At 41.9% G+C, this 18,901-nt stretch overlaps 1 protein-coding gene across 1 annotated transcript in view; it reads left to right on the top strand.

Annotated features, from left to right (window-relative positions):
- The first annotated feature begins 8,229 nt into the window (after positions 1-8,229).
- LOC148148063 (putative G protein-coupled receptor 139) overlaps positions 8,230-18,901 on the top strand; it is a 34,473-nt gene continuing 23,801 nt past the window's right edge. The window contains exon 1 of the mRNA XM_087994007.1: positions 8,230-8,410. Coding sequence (XP_087850133.1) covers positions 8,230-8,410 — 181 coding nt within the window. The remainder of the gene's footprint in view (positions 8,411-18,901) is intronic.

The raw sequence follows: 18,901 nt of genomic DNA, 5'->3' as shown, positions 1-18,901 counted from the left end.
AATGAGACTGATGAATATGGTGCATCAGTTGTTGGAGTAGATTCTGAGAAAATAGATCATCATGCATTTGGAAAGGCAAGGAATAATGAGCAACAGTAAGCAAGGGTTTTTGCGTGTAAAGTGGTTTCTGACAAACCTGACTGGTTTTTGAGGAGGTCGAGAAGTGTATACCAAGGTAAAGCAGTACACCTTGTCTATATGGACTTTAACAAGGCCTTTGGCAAAGTTCTGCATGGCAGAAGAAAAGAACATAACAACTACAAGCAGAGGTCGGTCCTCTGGCACTTCAAGCCTGCTCCACCATTCAATAAGGTCATTGCTTATCTATTCCTGGACTCAGAACAAACTATCAGCGCCCACATCTTACTCTTTCATTATTTTTTCTTGTCAAGAGTATGTCAACCTTAGCTTTAAAACGTTTACTGAAGTAATGTGAACTGCTTCACTGCAGTAGGAATGCCACAGATTAAAAGCGTTTTTGGTGTAAAGGTTCCTTCTCAACTTAGTCCGAATGCTGCTCCTTCTAATCTTTTGCCTATGCCCTCTTCTTCTAGCTTCACCTGCCAATGGAAATATCCATTCCACGTCTATCATCTCTTCTCCCTTCATAGTTTCATTTTTTTCCGAGATCTCCCCGATTGGTTTGAATTCCAATGAATAAAGTCCCAAAATACTCTTTGCATCTCATGAAAAGCCAATCCGCTCAACTTCGAAATCGAACGTGTGAACGTCCTGTGCACCGCTCCTGTGTCAAGACATCCTTCCTCAAGTAAAGAGACCAAAACAGCAACACTTTGCTCTTAAAGTCAATCCATTCAACCAATGAAGGACAACATTTAATTGCCTTCCTAATTAGTTGTTTCACCTTCGGACCAACGTTCTCTGACTCACGCACAAGTGCACCCATGTCCCTCTGCACAGCAGAGTGCTGCAACATTTTACCATTCAAGTAATAATCGTTTCGACTGTTACTCCTGTCAAATTGTGAGGGTGCTGGTGTTCGACTGGTGTGGACAAAGTTAAAATTCAAAACCGGGTTATATTTCAACAATTTCGTTTGGAAGCAGCAGCTCTCCAAGCAGCGCTCTCCTTACCTACATTCATCTCTTTATCGATCACTGGCATGTTTTGAGTGTCCTCCACTGTGAAGACGGATCACAAATACCTGTTCAATGCCTCAGTCGTTTAATCATGTTCCATAACTAAATGCCTCAGCTGTTTTATCGTGTTCCTTAACTAAATGTTCCTCATCATCATCTAAATAACTAACATTTACTTTCGCCACTCTTTTGTGTTGAAAATAATGATAGAACATTTTGCTGTCTGAACTGGAACTGCATTTTCTTCTGTGGTAGTTTATCTCATGTTCGACCTTACTATTCTTTGTCGCGCTTTTGGCGGCTCTCTGTTGATCTTTGAAGTGTTCCCAATCTTCTCGATCCCTGCTGTTTTTGGAAACTTTTTATCGCTTCTCTTTCAATTGTTAGCCTCCCTTGCTTCCTCGGATAATCATTGCATATTACCCGCTCTTCTTACAGCCGTTTCTTTTCGCTAGAATATGTTTTTGTTTTTGCTGAGCATCTTGAAAAACATGCTCTGAATGTCCTGCGCAGCTCGTCAACATATTCACATTAAAATATTTGCTTTCAGTCTATTTGAGTCAAGTCCTCGCTCATTCTATTGTAGTCTCCCGTTTTTAAGCACAGGGCCTTGACATTTGATTTTGTCTTCACACACTCCACTTGTACTCAAAATGAAAAAAAATTGTATGATCACTCCTCCCAAGAGGATTTCAAACAAACAGATCAATAATTAATCTGCCTCATTACGTAGGACCAGATCTCGGACAGATTGTTCCCTCATTGATTCCATTTCATACTGTACGAGCCAACTATCACGGAAACACTGAACTAACTCTTCCTCAAGTCGAATGTGACCGAGCTGGTTCACCCAATATTCCCCATAACAATTGCCATGCAATTGTAGAGACTATAGTTATTTGTTTGTTGATTGCCCGCCCCTGACGTATTAATAAGTTTAGATCACACAGGGCCACGGAGTGCTCACCATCTGGATTCAATATTTGATTGACAGTTGACGACAAACTGTGTTCATAGTTGGTTGAGGTCCAGGTGCAGGCCGGTGCGAAACAGTGAGCAGTGAGGTTCGGTGCTGGGTCCACTGTTGTGCATCGTTTATAGAAACAACTTGAATGTGATAACAAGAGTTATGTATAGCAATTTTACGAGTGACATTGAAATTGGTGGTAACGTGGACAGTGAAGTGGTTTATCTACGAGTACAATGGGATCAACAATACTGCTGATCCATTGTTGAGGTACAGCAGGTGGAGATTTTAAAGACGTTGCATTTTGCGAATATAAACCATGGCGGGTCTTTTCGAATGAATGCTCGTGGTCTGGGTAGTTTTACCAAACAGAAAGACCTAGGGATGCAACGACACAGTTCTTTGAAGGTTGTGTTGCTAATTTGTTTTACTTTCTGTTGAATATGTTACACAGTTCCTTCGAATGTTTTCCACTGTTCACTTCCAGCAGCACATTTCAGTCTGTTTACACTGTTTAGCTTAGTTAGTTCTCCACTCAAACTCAAGTAATCGACTTTTATATGATTATCAGCTGTGCCTACTGGTCATTTTAAAAAATCATAATCTCTTTGATTTCCAATATATTACAATTTCGCTGAGGATCGCTCAGTGTGAATATCTCTCATTCCCTCACTTTCATCTCCTCATCGATCTGAGAGAGCTATGTTTATAACGACTTGCACTATTTGGTATTCAAAGAAATATGACAAAAAGTATTCCCCACAGTCCAGTTCGAATAACGCTCTTGCGAGTGTGACTGTCCCAGAATGTAGAAAGATTGACGTCTCCCAAAACTATTACAATGCATTTGTTACAAATTCTAATAATTCATGTTTAATGCCGTGATGAGTAATTAAATGTTGCTCGGCAGCCGAGAATCCATTCTCCTGCTGGTGCTTTTGACAAGTTGTACCTGGAGTGCAGTCGGATTCCACTGAATAATCTGAGACCAATTTTTTTTTTGTAATGCCTTTGTCAGGATTACACAATCTGCATTCCCATTCAGCCTGCGCCTCGGGACTGTTGTATATTATTGAATATTTATGTTCTACAGGTTGTTCACTCTTCTACCACGTCTTTCCATCGAACTTATTTCAGGTAATTTGTCTCTTTCCGGAAAAAATATATAATGTACATGTCATCAGCATTTCCTCTAACAAACCTATTAGGTGATGTACAGTTTTAGTTCAAACTCTGTCCATTCCTGTTCCTTTCACTTTGTCTTTTGCCATATCTCCAATGCTTTTCCGATACTTTCCTTTTCCTCTTTGAATTTCGAAAGGTTCTTTCACCTGAACAATGTCTCTGCGTCTTCTCTGATTGTTTAAATACCTTTTCATAAACATATGGATGGGATTGGCCAGGACACAAGTCCCAGCAGGGTTATGTTTATTTGATGCGTGCGATGTAGATGTTTCTCGCTGTTCAGTGTTTCTTGCCCGAGCTGGCCTTGAAGTGAGTGGCTTGCTAGACAATTTCAGGGATCAGCTGAGACTCAAACACATTGCTTTTGTTCTGGATTATATACATGTCAGACAGCTGCTGATAACAGATTTCCTACCCTGAAAGATATTAATCTATCAAATGGATATCCCTTGCTGAACAGTCTTGTGAATAACACTCGGCCATCGTCTGACCACGAATAGATCACTCACCCCTGAGTACTGATGCAATTCCACCCACGTTCTTCGTGACAATTGTTTGATCCTGATACCTTCCTGAACTCTGGTGCTATCACTCGATATATATTCATGTGTTATCCCTCTCCATGTGTGTCCAATTTCCTCTGCCTTCACCTTTTGCAGCTACTCCAGATCCGGATTGAACAGAATTTTCCGCTCCAGAGAGATGAGGTATCAGAGGCCAAGGCGGAGACTGGGATTTTCGTGGTCTCTATGGGCCTCAGCACCATTCTCCAAGTGTAACACTCAATGAATCACTCTATTTTCCTATTCTCTCTGTTTCTCTGTCTCCAGTAGGTATGCAGGAAATGCCCAACTGAATAGACTTCACAAAAGCTGGGAGTCTCATCCATCACCATGAATTCCAGTATGTTTGTTGAGCCCGCACTAGGATGAATTCATTCTCCCAGTCGAAGTGGCGTCCTTCTGTGCATGTCCGTACATATAGTAGTGATAGTTGTTCATGTCTTTTGGTGGCTATTTGCTGCTCGTGTATCCTGGCAGCTAGTGTCCTGCCTGTGAGACTGATGCAGTTTTTAGTCAGAGGGATGAACGACAACTCCAGGGTTGTGAACAAAAACAACTTCGATTAGCACTGGAATCCAATCCAAAAGACAATGGACTGATGGAAGAATCTGAGCATGCCATTAGACAGACAGCAGCTTCAGCACTAAACAGGACAAAACAAGGGACACGCCTCGAATACCCATGAAAGGAAAGCCCTGGAAGGACTGAGAAAATGTAATGATATTGTAATCCTACCGATTAAAAAGGGCACGTGGCCGTCATTCTTAAAGAACACAGTACATTGGAAAGGCAAACACTGACACCTTACGACAGGTGGAAATGGATCTGACTCCACAGCATGAAAACTGGATCACAGTTCACTGCGGAATCTCCACAAAGCAGGCGAAATGAACAAGACTGACGGCTCAAGAATGAAACCTGGGAGATACAACACATCCCTTTTCTACGAATTACCGAAGGTCCACAAATCGGGGAGGTGGGGGGGAGGGGTACTTCAGACCCATAGTGCCACTCATTGGCACACCGAAATACAGATGACCAGAGAAGCTTCACCAAAAACTGAAACAGTTATTAGAAACCTTACGCTACTGAATCCACTCCACCAAACAATTTTGCAGCATCACCCATGCACCAAGCTAGGGGAAGACGGAGTCATGGTTACCTTTGACGTAGCAAAATCAATTAACATCTGCCTGGCCAGAGAAACACTGACTGCACTACGAGACGGTACCAAGGACGTAAGTAACAGACAGCACTAACTCCATCAGAAAGTATAGCATCTTCAAGGTAGTAGTCCTGTGTCTCATTGCCCACTTCATGTTCAACGATCAGACAGACAAACAAATCAACGGGACACGTATGAGATTATCAATACCAGGATTCTTAGCAGAAGCAGTTATCCGGAAATTTTCGCAAACAGCCCTTCACATGTTCCAAACTAATCTTTGCATCCGGTATTTGCATGACACATTTTTTTTATTGCGAAATGGAACAAATTTGAAGAAACCTGCAAACTCAAGAACTTACTGGTATAATATTCACCAAAGATGAAGAGAGCACAAACGGACTCCCCATCCCAGATGAAGCGTTTTTTATTTGTCCAAAACATCGATTTTCCTGCTCCTTGAATGCTTCCTGACCTGCTGTGCCTTTCCAGCACCACTCTAATCTTGACTCTAATCTCAAGCATCTGCAGTACCCACTTTCCCCTTCCGAGATGTCAAAATGAAAACGTTGAGAGTTGGAGTTGTGATGTCATGCTGTTGCTGTACAGAACATTGCTGAGGTCACCATATTGATCAGCATTGATTATCAAATCTCCTCTCAGCGTGCTCTGCTCCAAACATTCCTCATAACTGCACTTTGACTGTCACAGACTAATGAATTTCCTCTGTTCTCTCTTCAGTTCAATTCTTTCCTTCCATGTGACAAGGTGACCAGAACTGCACTCAATCCACAAATTGCGAGTGAATTCATTATTTCCACATTTGCAGCAGAAGCTTCATGCACTTATATTCTGCGTTTTGGCTGATAGAGGAAATGAAGCCATTCCCTCACTTAAAGATATTATTGAAGTATTCTTTTACCTTCTGCGTGCCCCTCAATTGTTTGCCTTGCACTTCTCTTAGTTGTTTGCTTCATTCACCTGGGTCCAGGCGATTCTGTTTTTAAATTGCACGCCTTGTGTTCCCTTGTCAAATCCAAGTACATGACATCAAGTTGTAAGTTACTGTCTCAAGCCAAAGCAGAAAGATTATTTCTGCCGGATCCTTCTGAAACAAATCCAGCTCGCCTGCCTGGGACTCCCTGGGCAGAAACCCAGCAAACAAAAACATTGCATTAATGCACTAAATCTCAGTCTGGTGAGAGAAAAAAGAATGTAATTAGGAAAGAAATGGTTTTAGAGAAATTATTGGGACTGAAAGCCAAGATAGATTTATGGAATTGGAATCATGTATGAGAAATTGACCGACAGATACATTTTGGTGAAACAATCGATTCAACACATTGGGTTATCAGAAAAAAATCAATAAATACAAGATAGTGGGCAATATTAAATATTATGGAATTGGGCAAAATTCCATGTCAGCTCTCCCATGTTTTAAGAATGGGAGAGCTGACAGAAAGCAATATGTTTTTGGATCGTACGAATTATGTGGTAGTGTGGTTGTGTTCGACGAGCTGGGAATTTATGTTGCAGACGTTTCGTTTGCTGTGCCTTCAGCAATCTTTTTCATCATTTCCTTAAAAACTTCAACGAACTTTGAGACACACTATTTCCCACGCACAAAGCCCTGATGTCTACCCCTGAGCACTCCTTTGTTTTCCAAATACAAGGAATTCAGTCCCTCAGAAAATACTCCAAGAGCTTGCCCACACTGACGTCAGGTTCACCGGTGTGTTATTTCCTGGCATTTCCTTATCACCTTTCCGAAATAATGGTACGACATTAGCCAACCTCCAATCTTCTGGCACCGCGTCTGTGGCTATCCATGATGCAGATATCTCATTAAGATGCCCAAACAATCAAATCCTTAGCATTCCAAGGGGTTTGGTGTTACGACTGATGAGGTTCCCGGGCTGTATCCGCCTTTGTGCATTTTAATACTGTAACTCTTCCTCTTCTCGATTATAGACACTTCCCAAAATATCACTATTTATTTCCACAATTTATCTAGATTCCATAGGCTTCTCCACAACTACATGAAGTATTAATATAGTATCTCATCAAACATCTGTGGTTCCACAGATAGGTGGATTTGTTGTTCTCTCCACAATTACTCCCTCGCCCTGACTGCATTTGTAGAATCCCTTTGGATTCTCCCTGACCCTATTGACTGAAGCTTTCTCTGGTTCACATTTGTCCACTTGATTTCCATCTTGCGTATGAACCTGCTGTCATTATACTCCTCAATGGATTCAAGTGATCACTGTTCTCCAAACCCATCATATGCATTTTTCTGTTTCTTGACCAGACTCTCTGCTTCTAGTCATCCAAAATACTTCACAACTGCCAACATTGCCCTCCTCCTGAACAGTAATATACTGCTGCTAGTCTTTGTAATTTCGTTTCTGAAGATATCCCATTATTCAGCGCGTAATCTCTCCAAATTACTTTCGAAGTGCTTCGCTAAAACGTGCATTATTGGCCTTAATAAATTTAGAACTTGAATATTTATATCAGGACAATTCTTCTGCATATCTCTTTTAGAGCCAACAGCTGCTGCAGAACAAGCTCAAGACTTCCTGCAACATGCACGAAAGGCTGAATGGTCTCCCCCTGTCACTTTGTTTCAGAAAGACGGTGATAGACTATTACCCCCTGTTCCGGAGAAGCCTAAACCAATGATCTAAATGATATCTAAGTGTTACGATACGATTTGGAATCAGGGTACTTCACAATAGGTGTAGCATTACATGATGTCCATAGGCCATAAATATTGCTACCGTGATTTATGATCACTGTTAATTTTCCAATCAGTCACGTTCTGCCGCTGGTCTCGTATAAACAGGGTGGAAAATGCACCACTCTGCAGTGGCATGGCACTATTCCCCAATACAAGCAAGAAGGATTAAAAACATTGAAAGATTTATGGTCCATCCTTCAAAAACTCTCATTCATTCCATCCATACCCTCTCAGTAAATGTTACCTTTTATTAGGGCATTGAAAAGTGATGAAAGGAAGAGGTTAACTGAAACTGTTTGTACAGTGACTGTGATTAATGAGAGCCTCCATGGATTCAAATTATCCCAGTGGAGGGTTTACATCTTTTAATGAAAACTGCTCTCCATTCACAGTGTTATACCAAAAAATGAGTAAGAGCCACTAAAGCACGAGCAGGAATCAGCAGCTCCAGGGAGAGGGGAAGGACAGATCAGAATCTTATAGCATTACACGGGAATGTTCCAACAATGGATCAGAATCTGAGTACATTATACCGGAATATTGCAACAGTGGACAGGGATTTATCGTGGAATATTTGGGCTCTCCCTACATATTACGATTATTTGCCATTGTCAGAGCGAATTACATATGTACTTAACATTATCCAATATATTTATTATCCAATCCTGGCTATCGTTGGTGTCCCTGGTAAGTCTTACTTTTCAGTTATTAATTACATACACCGTTTGTGAACACAATACTGTTATTTTCATTTACTCGACTCTCCTTGCTGCTGCTATTGTACCAGTTGAGAGTCTGAATCCAGATATTCACTCCACAAACTATCTACATCAGTCAAATTGTTAATGCTCTCTCTCTCTCTCTCTCTTTCCTTCTGGCAGAGTCCCTTGTGTGTCTCTATGTTGATCCTTCAGTTTCAGCTGTGAACCACAATTCATTGTATCACTGCCCCTGTTATTTGAATATTGTGAATGTGGAGATTAGTCTCTTCTGTTCTGATTACAAACATCATTTTCTTAATCTCACTCCAATTTCGAGCCAATATCTGAGCCTGAAAGAGACAATGTGCAGCTGTGGTGATCGCTTTGACCATGAACTGATTCCTGCTACCATAACTCACCATTCTAATTGTCATTCATAACAACTCCAGAATATATTTCACTGGCTCAGCCTATCTGGGACATTGACCTATGAAATACAGTCTTACTGATGTCAATAATCTGCTGCTGACAATTCCAGCATCAAACCTGAAGAAGCAAATCTGGGTTGACACTCCATGGCTCGTATCTGAAATCGCACCGAAATTTGATCCATCTTGTGCGCAGTGACTTATATTGCTATTGGGATTCGTAATGCCATTATTTTAATATTAACAAACATGACATCACCCCTTCCAGTTACTCATATTAAAATGGATTTCCTCCATGGGTGTACTTTGTCCCACAATGACTTTCACATCGACCACCGCCTCAGATACAGATGCAAGCACACATATAGAACCTTTCCTTGAGCTGGTACGTACAGATACAGAAATAAATTTGCGGGAACCCCAATTACTGCAAATCTTCACTTGTTCAGCAGATATCTAGTTCACGGCTCACAGCAATATACTGACACAGGTTTGAAATACTTCCAATGTTGGACACAAGCTTGGTTTACTGACCAATGCACGAGCACCGTCTGCACAGCTGTCTGTGCTTGTCTGTTACCTTGTCTCAGTTTCTACTGCCTGGGCTGGTTCTGTGAGGCAGTTTCAGAATGTGATGTGACGTGCCATGTCAGTTGACCTGGCAAAGCCGTTTTTCAATGTTCTCATTCTTTTGAATTAAACCGTCCAAAGCATAACACTTTTGCCTTTCTTTCCGCTATATTTCCACAACATGTTCTCAGTTAATGAATTGTTTGTTTCTATCTTTTCGTGAGTCTCCTGTCCCTCTGTATTTTTCCCTGGTCATAGTATCTGAGTCACATCTTTGAAACTTGTTCTGTGCCAGTCCTCTGAACGCCTTTGTTGGTCCCTCCCAGCTGATCGTGCAGTCAGTAACGGGGATGACCCCAAGTATTATTGTACAGGACAAGGCATCTAACTTGAAGCTGAGGGGCTTCTGGCTGACTTTTGCTATTGAAACGTTAATGGAGGTGCTGGGGATTGTCTGTTCGAGGTTGTGCTATAATTTGCCTCAGACGATCACGGGGAACTGAGCATTTTGTAACTCAATTCTGGACGGCGCATGTGGACCGTACTTACACCATCTGGGTCGGCAATATGAACAAGTGAAGCAGAGGTGCTGCGAGGCGAAGTTCTGAAACAATGGAGTGAGTGCGTGTGGGGAGAGGGCTCTGCTGTATCTGTCTGTGTCTTAAATAGACACACTCTCACTCTCCCTCTTTCACAAGCTCACACTTATACTCTCTCAGACACGCACACAAGCCCATGTATTCAAATATTTGGTGTGAATATATATTTGCTGATTTGTATTTGCAGATAGATTATATTTTGTTTAAGACCATAAAATATATGGACATCAGATAGTGTGACATTTTATGAAGTCCTACTTGGAAATAAAACGGGTATGGCACCAGTTGAAAACACAGACAGACTCAAAACCTCCACACGCCTAAAATACATGACCTGACCAGAAGGGTCCCCTCCTTTACATCGATAATGCCTTAAGTTATCTCCAGGCAGTGATTTGACATAAAGTCTGAAATTTGAATACTGCTGTATCAAGCCCTTCACCTCCATTCTCACTGACTAAAGATGTTAGAGCCATCTTACATGTATTGAATCTATGTGCATAAGTTGCATGACATTTTGATCTTTTCCTCATAAATTATCTCTCTCTGGTCTTCATTTTCACTAACGCCTGACGAAGCTGCAGCGCTCGAAAGGCTAGTGTTTTGAAAAAATTCCCTTTGGACTATAACCTAGTGTAGTGTGATTTTTTTTGACCTTGTCCAAGCCAATCCAACACTGTTACCTCCATAGCACGGCATTCATTGGTTAGCCAATCATCTGTCCAACCAATTTTTTTTTAAGCCGGCAGGTGCTTGTATTGCATGGCCATAATTCGTGGTGCACCTTATGCCAATGCCATCTGGATGTCCAATTACAATATATCTATAAGATGCCTTTTCTCCATTTTGTTTGACACATTTATGTATAAACTTGGCAAACAATTCATACTCGACTTATCCTTCTTAAAATCATATTGACTGTAATGGACTTTACTTGGACTTTGACAATCCCCTATTATTAATCTTTTAATAACAGGTTTCAACAACAGCATCAATTCCAATAGTTTGCTCTCTACTTTATATCCCCTTGTATGGCTGGTTATTCTAAGTGCTTACATTTCTATAACCTCTACGTTCCCAAATAATTTCCCGTGTAACAGACGCAAAACGCTCAAAGATCTGCTCCGATTGCTGGGTACAGGCATGACTGGCTGAATGGATTCATTTTTGTCCTGGTTTACTTCATTTGTTGAATGTACTGCGGGTGTTTCGAAAATTATAGTCTCGATGCTCTGAATGTCCTGCTCCTTTTCCTGACTAAGCCGCTCAAGATCTGAATGCTCTCCTCGTGTTGTTGTGGAGACTTTTGGGGATTTACAGAATCGTCCTGCTATGGTGCAACGTTTCAAGAGGCGCAAGTGACTTCTCAAAAACGTCGAGAACAGGCTCGAGATCCTGAACAGTCTCCTCCGACATCGCTGAAATGAGTTTCAGAAAGTGACTGTTTTGCTCCTGGTCCAATTCAACAGAAATGCGATTGAATTACCTCCTTATGTTTACGTGAAAAAAACTCAACAAGCTTCACGTCTTTCTGCTGTTCTTGTGCAACACACTCAATGGGCGAAATAGCCTTGCTCCAAACTGACAATTTCCCCTCACTTTGTGGCTTCTTCCAATTATAGTTTTTCATCATTGAGAAGGCTGAATAGTCTCATTCTTCTGTTGTGTAACACGATACAGGTGCTGCATGGTCAATTATGGGTCCTATGGTGTTGTATCGATGGACTAATTGTCTTCTATCTGAAACAGTATATGAGGATACAGGAATTGAATAGCATCCTCCTTATCTGCTACAACAGGTTTGAAGACGTTTCTCTTGCTGTTCTATTGTTCCAGGCCCGATATCTGAATTGGACTCCTCAATTTGCCATGTAATTGCTTTCTATTGGTGAGCTTTAAAACAAATCCTGTTATCCTTGTAAATTTTAATAGGTGTTCCATCAACCTGCCCATCTCTCTCTCTCATCCGTTAATATGACGTGTGCCTTAGTTGTTTAAAGTGCCATCTCGTTAAACAAAGATATCCAGGGTTTAAATCTTAGAGGTGCCGACAGGTCACATGAACCAGTTCTTGCTTAAACTTCTCTCAACCCCATCTTGCTGTTCCATTAGGATGTTGATTCCACTTGGTGATGTAGAAGGAGACAGACATTGACTGAACGTGATTCCCGTGTTTAAAGGAAACAGTGTTCCCATTCCTGTTACCTGGGCTTGACAGAGAATTTTGGCTCACTGGATTTATCACTTCCTTGTGCTGCGAGAGATACAGCAAAACCCTCAGGAGCTGGGAGCAAATTTCACTCATGGATTCAGTTCAATTTGGTCATGTGGCTGAGTTGGCTAAGGTGCTGGATTTAGGCTTTGTATCAAAGTAAGTGTGGGTTTGTATCGTATTGCTACCACTTATAAGTGTTAAGGTGTTAAGTTGCATCTTGTTACGGGTGAGTTCTGTTCAAGTTGAACGCAAAAAAAAACCTGTTTTGTGTAAATCGATATATGATGCGTGACAGCACAGAAGCGTCAGAATATGAAATTATCACATTCACTTCATATTGGAAAGTTCCCTTTCCGATACTGGGCAGAAACAAGGCTTTGCTAATGCTTCGATGTGCACGAGAGTTCCTTCGACCACACAGGGTAGCGTGGTGGTTCGCTCTGATGCCTCGCAATGTCAGAGACCTGAGTTCAGTTCCAGTCAGGCATCACTGTCTGTGTGGAGTTTGCATATTCTGGTCTTGTCTGCATGGGTTTCTGCAAGGTTTTCCAGTTTTCTCCCACAGTCCCAAGATGACCAGTCGAGGTGGATTGGCCAAGATCAATTATCTAAAACATCGGGGACGTGCAGACTGGGTACATTACATTACAGTGTGGAAACAGGACCTTCGGCCCCACAAGTCCACACCGACCCGCCGAAGTGCAAACCACCCATACGCCTACATTTACCCCTTACCTAACACTATGGGCAATTTAGCATGGCCAATTCACTAACCTGCACTGTGGGAGGAAACCGGAGCACCCGGAGGAAACCCACGCAGCCACGGGGAGAATGTGCAAACTCCACACAGTCAGTCGCCTGAGGCGGGAATTGAACCCGGGTCTCTGGCGCTGTGAGGCAGCAGTACTAACCACTGTGCCACCGTGCCGCCCACATTAACTATGCAAAATGCAGAATGACAGAGATTGTGTAGGGTGTGAGTGTGCTGTGGAGGATTAGTGTGAAGTAGATGGGTCAAATAGCCTCCTTCCAAACTGTCGTGATTCTATGATGAATATAGTACTTTCAGAATAACCTCTGAGTTAATTCTAATCCCCTGTAATGAGTGAGGCTGTTAAATCTGTACAAACTGATCCAATAGTGACCCATTACGATCATGTACAGTAGCAGTAACACTTTGCCAGCCTGCTGAAAGGTTCTCATAGATTACAGCAATCTCCGCTGTTTGGGGGAACAGACACTGTTGTTGAAAGATCATTGTCCTCCCCCACTCCTCCAGAGTAACAGGCGATCAGGTAAAAAACGTCACAATGACACTTAAGAAGAAGAGATAAGATGTTGCAACATGATATCAATGCTGAGATCAACCTTGCCAAACACCTTGCATGAATCTACTATTAATCTCCCAGAGTCCGCGTCACTCAGATTCCACTGAATCTGCTAAGGTGGAGATTAGGATCAGTATGAAGACGCAAACATGGAGCAAAGTTATGTATTAAAGCAAACACTGCAATGTGAATGTTGGGCATGTTATAAAATAGGAAATTAGATCTAACAGATTCTGGGCACTGCAGAAATCACGAAGCAATTCAATCTGCGTCAAACCTGCATTAAACCAAGGGAATGCTAATGCGCGGAGAAATGGATATCACGAGCATGGGTGAAATGGTTTCCTTTAACATGATGTTGAGCACCAAGTTTCAGATCAGGCTGTTTTGGAATTGGTATTGCATGATCAAAAGAGCGAATTGAAAACCTTGCTGTAAAGGAGATATTGGGAATAGTTAATTTGGCATAACAATAGACAATAGACAATAGTTGCAGGAGTAGGCCATTCTGCCCTTCGACCCTGCACCACCATTCAATATGATCATAGCTGATCATCCTTAATCAGTATCCTGTTCCTGCTTTATCTCCATAACCCTTGATTCTACTATCCTTGAGAGCTCTGTCCAACTCTTTCTTAAATGAATCCAGAGACTAGGCCTCCACTGCCCTCTGAGACAGAGCATTCCACACAACTACCACTCTCTGGGTGAAGACGTTTCTCCTCATCTCTACCCTAACTAGTCTACCCCATAGTTTTAAGCTGTGTCCTCTGGTTCGGCACTCACCCTTCAGCAGAAACATGTTTCCTGCCTCCAGATTGTCCAATCATTCAATAATCTTATATGTCTCAATCAGATCCCCTCTCAGTCTTCTCAACTCAATGGTATGCAAGCCCAGAATCTCCAGTCTTTCAGCGGAAGGTAGTCTCGCCATTCCAGGAATTGACCTTGTGAACCTAGGCTGCACTCCCTCAATAGCCAGAATGTCTTTCCTCAATTTTGGAGACCAGAACCGCACACAATACTCCAGGTGTGGTGTTACCAGGGCCTATACAGCTGCTGACTCACCTCTTTGCTTCTATATTCAATTCATCTTGTTATAAAGGCCAGCATTCTAATCACCTTCTCCATTACCTGCTGTATCTGCATGCTCACCTTCATTGACTGGTGTACAAGAACACCCAGATCTCTTTGTACTGTAATAATCTGCCTTCCTGTTCTTGCCACCAAAGTGGATAACCATACACACTACACTGCATCTGAATACTCACCTAAACTGACCAGGTCACCCTGTAATCTCCTAACATCCTCCTAACATTTCATCCTGCCACCCAGCTTAGTATCATCAGCAAATTTGCTAATGTTATTACTAATACCATCTTCTATATCATTAATATATATTGTAAAAAGCTGTGGTCCCAGCACTGATCCCTGCGGTACCCCACTGGTCACTGCCTGCCATTCCGAAATTGAACCGTTTGTTTCCTGTCAGCCAACCAACTTTCAATCCAAGTTCGTAATTTGCCCCTAATACCATGCGCCCTAAGTTTGCTCACTAACCTACTACGTGGGATTTTACCTAACCCTTTTTGAAAGTCCAGGTACACTACATCTTCTGGATCTCCCTCGACCATCTTCAGAGTTACATCCTCAAAAAATTCCAGAAGATTAATCAAGCATGATTTATCCTTCATAAATCCATGCTGATTCTGACCTATCCCGCTGCTACTAATCAGCTGTGTCGTAATTTCATCCTTTATAATAGACTCTAGCATCTTTCCCACCACTGAGGTCAGACTAACTGGTCTATAATTTCGTTTTTACTCTCTCCCGCCTTTCTTAAAAAATGGTACGACATTTGCCACCCTCCAATCCGCAAGTACTGATCCCGAATCTATCGAACTCTGGAAAATAATCACCAACGCATCCGCGATTTCTCGCGCCACCTCCTTGAGTCCCTGGGATGTAGACCATCATGCACCGAGGACGTATCAACCTTCAGACCAACAGTCTCTCCAACACCAATTCCTGGCAAATATAAATTCCCTTAACTTCAGGTCCTTCAGCCACTGTTACCTCAGGGAAATGGCTTGTGTGTACTCCAGTGAACACAGTTTTGAAGTACCAATTCAATTCTTCTTTCTTCCCCGTAATATATTCCCCTGTTTCTGTCTTCAAGGGCCCAACGTCTGAACAGAAAACTGATTGTTTTATTTTCAATTGGAAGTGCCTAAGTCACGGAAGCCAGGAAAGAATGAAGAAGGTGATGGCTTCAAATGAACTGAAAATGTACATGAAATAGATTTCAAAAAGCCAGACAATAACTGTTACTTGCAGAATCACTCCAGAGTATGAAGTATGCGTACATCTCCTCAGGGTGCAAATAGCAAAAGAGAAAGGTAACGGAAAGATGGTTAACAATAAAAGCTTAACATTTTATTAGATCAAAGGAAGTGGCTCAGAAAAATTCCATGTATTGTTGAATCAGCGAATTTGGGACACAACAAAGAAGGGTCAATAAACTGAGAAGGAAATCAAAGAAAAGAAAACAATGATGCAGAATAACAAGAAGCATAAAGACTGGCGTAAAGCTTCTAACAATTCTTGAAAGGAAAATAAAAGCAAGATCATATGTGGAACAGTGAATGTGCGGACAGGGTATTGTTTTTAAATGAACAAAAAATGACAGAAAAACTAAACAGTTAATTGTATTTTATTCATGGAGGAAGATTTAGAAAATCTCCCATGAATAACGTATGACCCAGGAACATGTGTAACTAAAACGCAATCATTTATGCCAGTGACGAGGTAGTAATTGGAAACAAAACTTTATTGAGTTTTGATAAGTCTGATGGACAACACACACTTGATACCGGAATATCAGAGCAAGCAGAAATCGACTTATTGAATGCCTGGAAGATCATGCATTCTTCCAAGTTAAAACTGTAAGGGTATAATCGCATTCTAATAGATTTAAAAGGGGAGGAAAGGTTGAGTCGAGAACTACAGACTAGTTATCTTGTCATCTACATGAGGGAATGTGTTGGGATCTATTACTTAAAAATGCGATATGGGACACTCAGTGCTCGGAGAACTGTGAGGCACTGGAAAAGTAAGGGAGGTCATGCAGCATCCAAGTAGCAGGAGGGATGACGTTTCGGCCATAATTACTTCATCTGGAATGTGGGCGGTGCGATGTCCAGAGGCTGTGAAAAATAGGGTGTGGGGATGAAGCTGGGCTAAGGTAGCTAGGAAGGTGATGGGTTGATACAGTGGGAAGTGACAGTGACTGGTGGAGAAGGCAGGTGGGACAGAAGATGGACGCGGTGGTAGGTAAAGATGGCCTGTCAGCCTCGTTCTGCTTCCATCCCATATTCCTGATGAAGGCCCTCTGCCCGAAACTTCGACTCGCCTCCTCCTCCGTTACTGCCTGGCCAGCTGTGCTGTTCCAATGTCACACTTTTCGGCTCTGACTCTCAAGCATCTGCAGTCCTCACTTTCACTGAGAAAATGAAAGCAAACTTCAAGGGAATGATTGACTGTTAATGAAAGGGACGTCATAGTTTACATTCTTCTTCTTTGAAGATATCTCTTGTAGACATTAACAAATAAGAACTTGTGGATGTGGTATAGTTGAATGCTCGGGGGACATTTTTAGGGAGTTCACACAGTGAGTTCTTAGAAAAAAATTTAAGCAAATGATATTGAGAGGAACCTATGCAAACAGAGTTTGTAAAATTCAGATTTTCTTCATTTAATGGGCATCACGAGATAGATGATGAAGAGTCATCTCGACTCAACGTCAGCTTGCTGTCTCTCCAATTATGCTGCCTGCCCTGATGAGCTCTCCGGCAATTGTTTTCTTTTCAGTACAGATTCCAGTATCTGCAGTACTTTGTTTCCACAAGAAGTAAAAAGATCCTGCGCCAGTTTCACAGAGTGTTGGTGAGAGGGAAGCTGTAGCATTGTGTGCAGTCATGATTTTCTGATATAAGCAAGTATATACTGATCACATATACTGAATGGGTATTCTCCAGTTTAATGCTGCAGATTCGAAGATTGTCCGATGATTCTCCGTCTGTGTTCAGTGGAGTTTCAACGAATGAGAGGTGATCGCAGTGAAACATTGAAAATTCACGCCAGTGGGGACTGACTAACTCCGGAACATGAAAAAGTGCAAGCACGCAAAGTTCGGCGGCATCCCAGGATTATTCAGAATTGCAGCAACTAGCAAAATATTACCAGGGAACAATTACTGTCCAATAGAAACTAAACAGGCAATCTATGTGTGAAGCTCGTAAACATTGTTACATTGTTACATGAAAGCTTCACCCCTGGTTTGTTATGGAGAAGGATGATGCATGTCAAGAATTCGAGAAGATTGACTGTGAAGCTCTTAAACACATTTACATAAAATGCGAGCAGGAATGATTGCTTTTGCCTCGTCTAAAATTAAACAAATCCTCAGTACTTGGTGAGTTTTATCCCATGCTGCTGTGGGATACAAGAAAGGAAAGGCCATGACACTTACCAGGATGCTGCCTGGACTGGAAGACATGTCTTCAAAAGATATGTTCAGGGAGCGAGGGCTTTACTCAAGGAAAAATCAGAAGGATGAGAGGTGATTTGATAGAGGTACAGCACAGGCATAGATGGAGTGAATAGCCAGAGACTTTTGCCCGTGGTGTAAATGGCTATCATATTGGGACATCATTTTCTTGTTTTTGGAGGAGGGTTTTGGGGAGATGCCTGATGTCGTTTCCTGCACAGTGAGGTTTGTGCTCGTGGAATGCACTGACCACAGTATTAGTAGAGTCAGATACATGAGAATACTTTAAACGAGTACTGGATCGGTACATGGAAGATAGTAAAATGAAGGGTGGCTGGCTCCGTTTAATCTGAGAGAAAGATATAAGGTCATCAAAACATGGAGGGCTGAAATTCCTGTACTGTGCTGTAATGTTCAATGGTCAATGTTCTATGCTCAAACGTTTAAGTAGAATCTGGTCACAGGGGATGTGCCAGAGGAATAGAGAACACCCTTTAGATGAAGGGTGGTGGAGATACAACAGGGAAGTATAGACCAATGAATATCAGATCAGTGTTAGGGAAACTACTGGAGAAACCAGAAAAGGAGAACAATGTTCTCCACTTGGATCGGCAATGCAGAATCAGGAATAATCAGCATGACGTCATTCGAAGGACGTCATGCCTAATAAATGTTATTGTTTTTTTTTTGGAGGTGTTCGTTTATATGTGTTGTCAGCAATACCTTTGATAAAGCCCCATAGAGTTTCAAGACAAGTTACACACAAAATCTTCTCAGTAGCAGGAGAC

Source organism: Chiloscyllium plagiosum, unplaced genomic scaffold (assembly GCF_037043375.1).
Source record: "Chiloscyllium plagiosum isolate Xiang-an unplaced genomic scaffold, Cpla_swu_hap1 HiC_scaffold_14, whole genome shotgun sequence".
Classification (NCBI taxonomy): domain Eukaryota; kingdom Metazoa; phylum Chordata; class Chondrichthyes; order Orectolobiformes; family Hemiscylliidae; genus Chiloscyllium; species Chiloscyllium plagiosum.
This window is presented reverse-complemented; position numbering and strand designations above follow the sequence as displayed.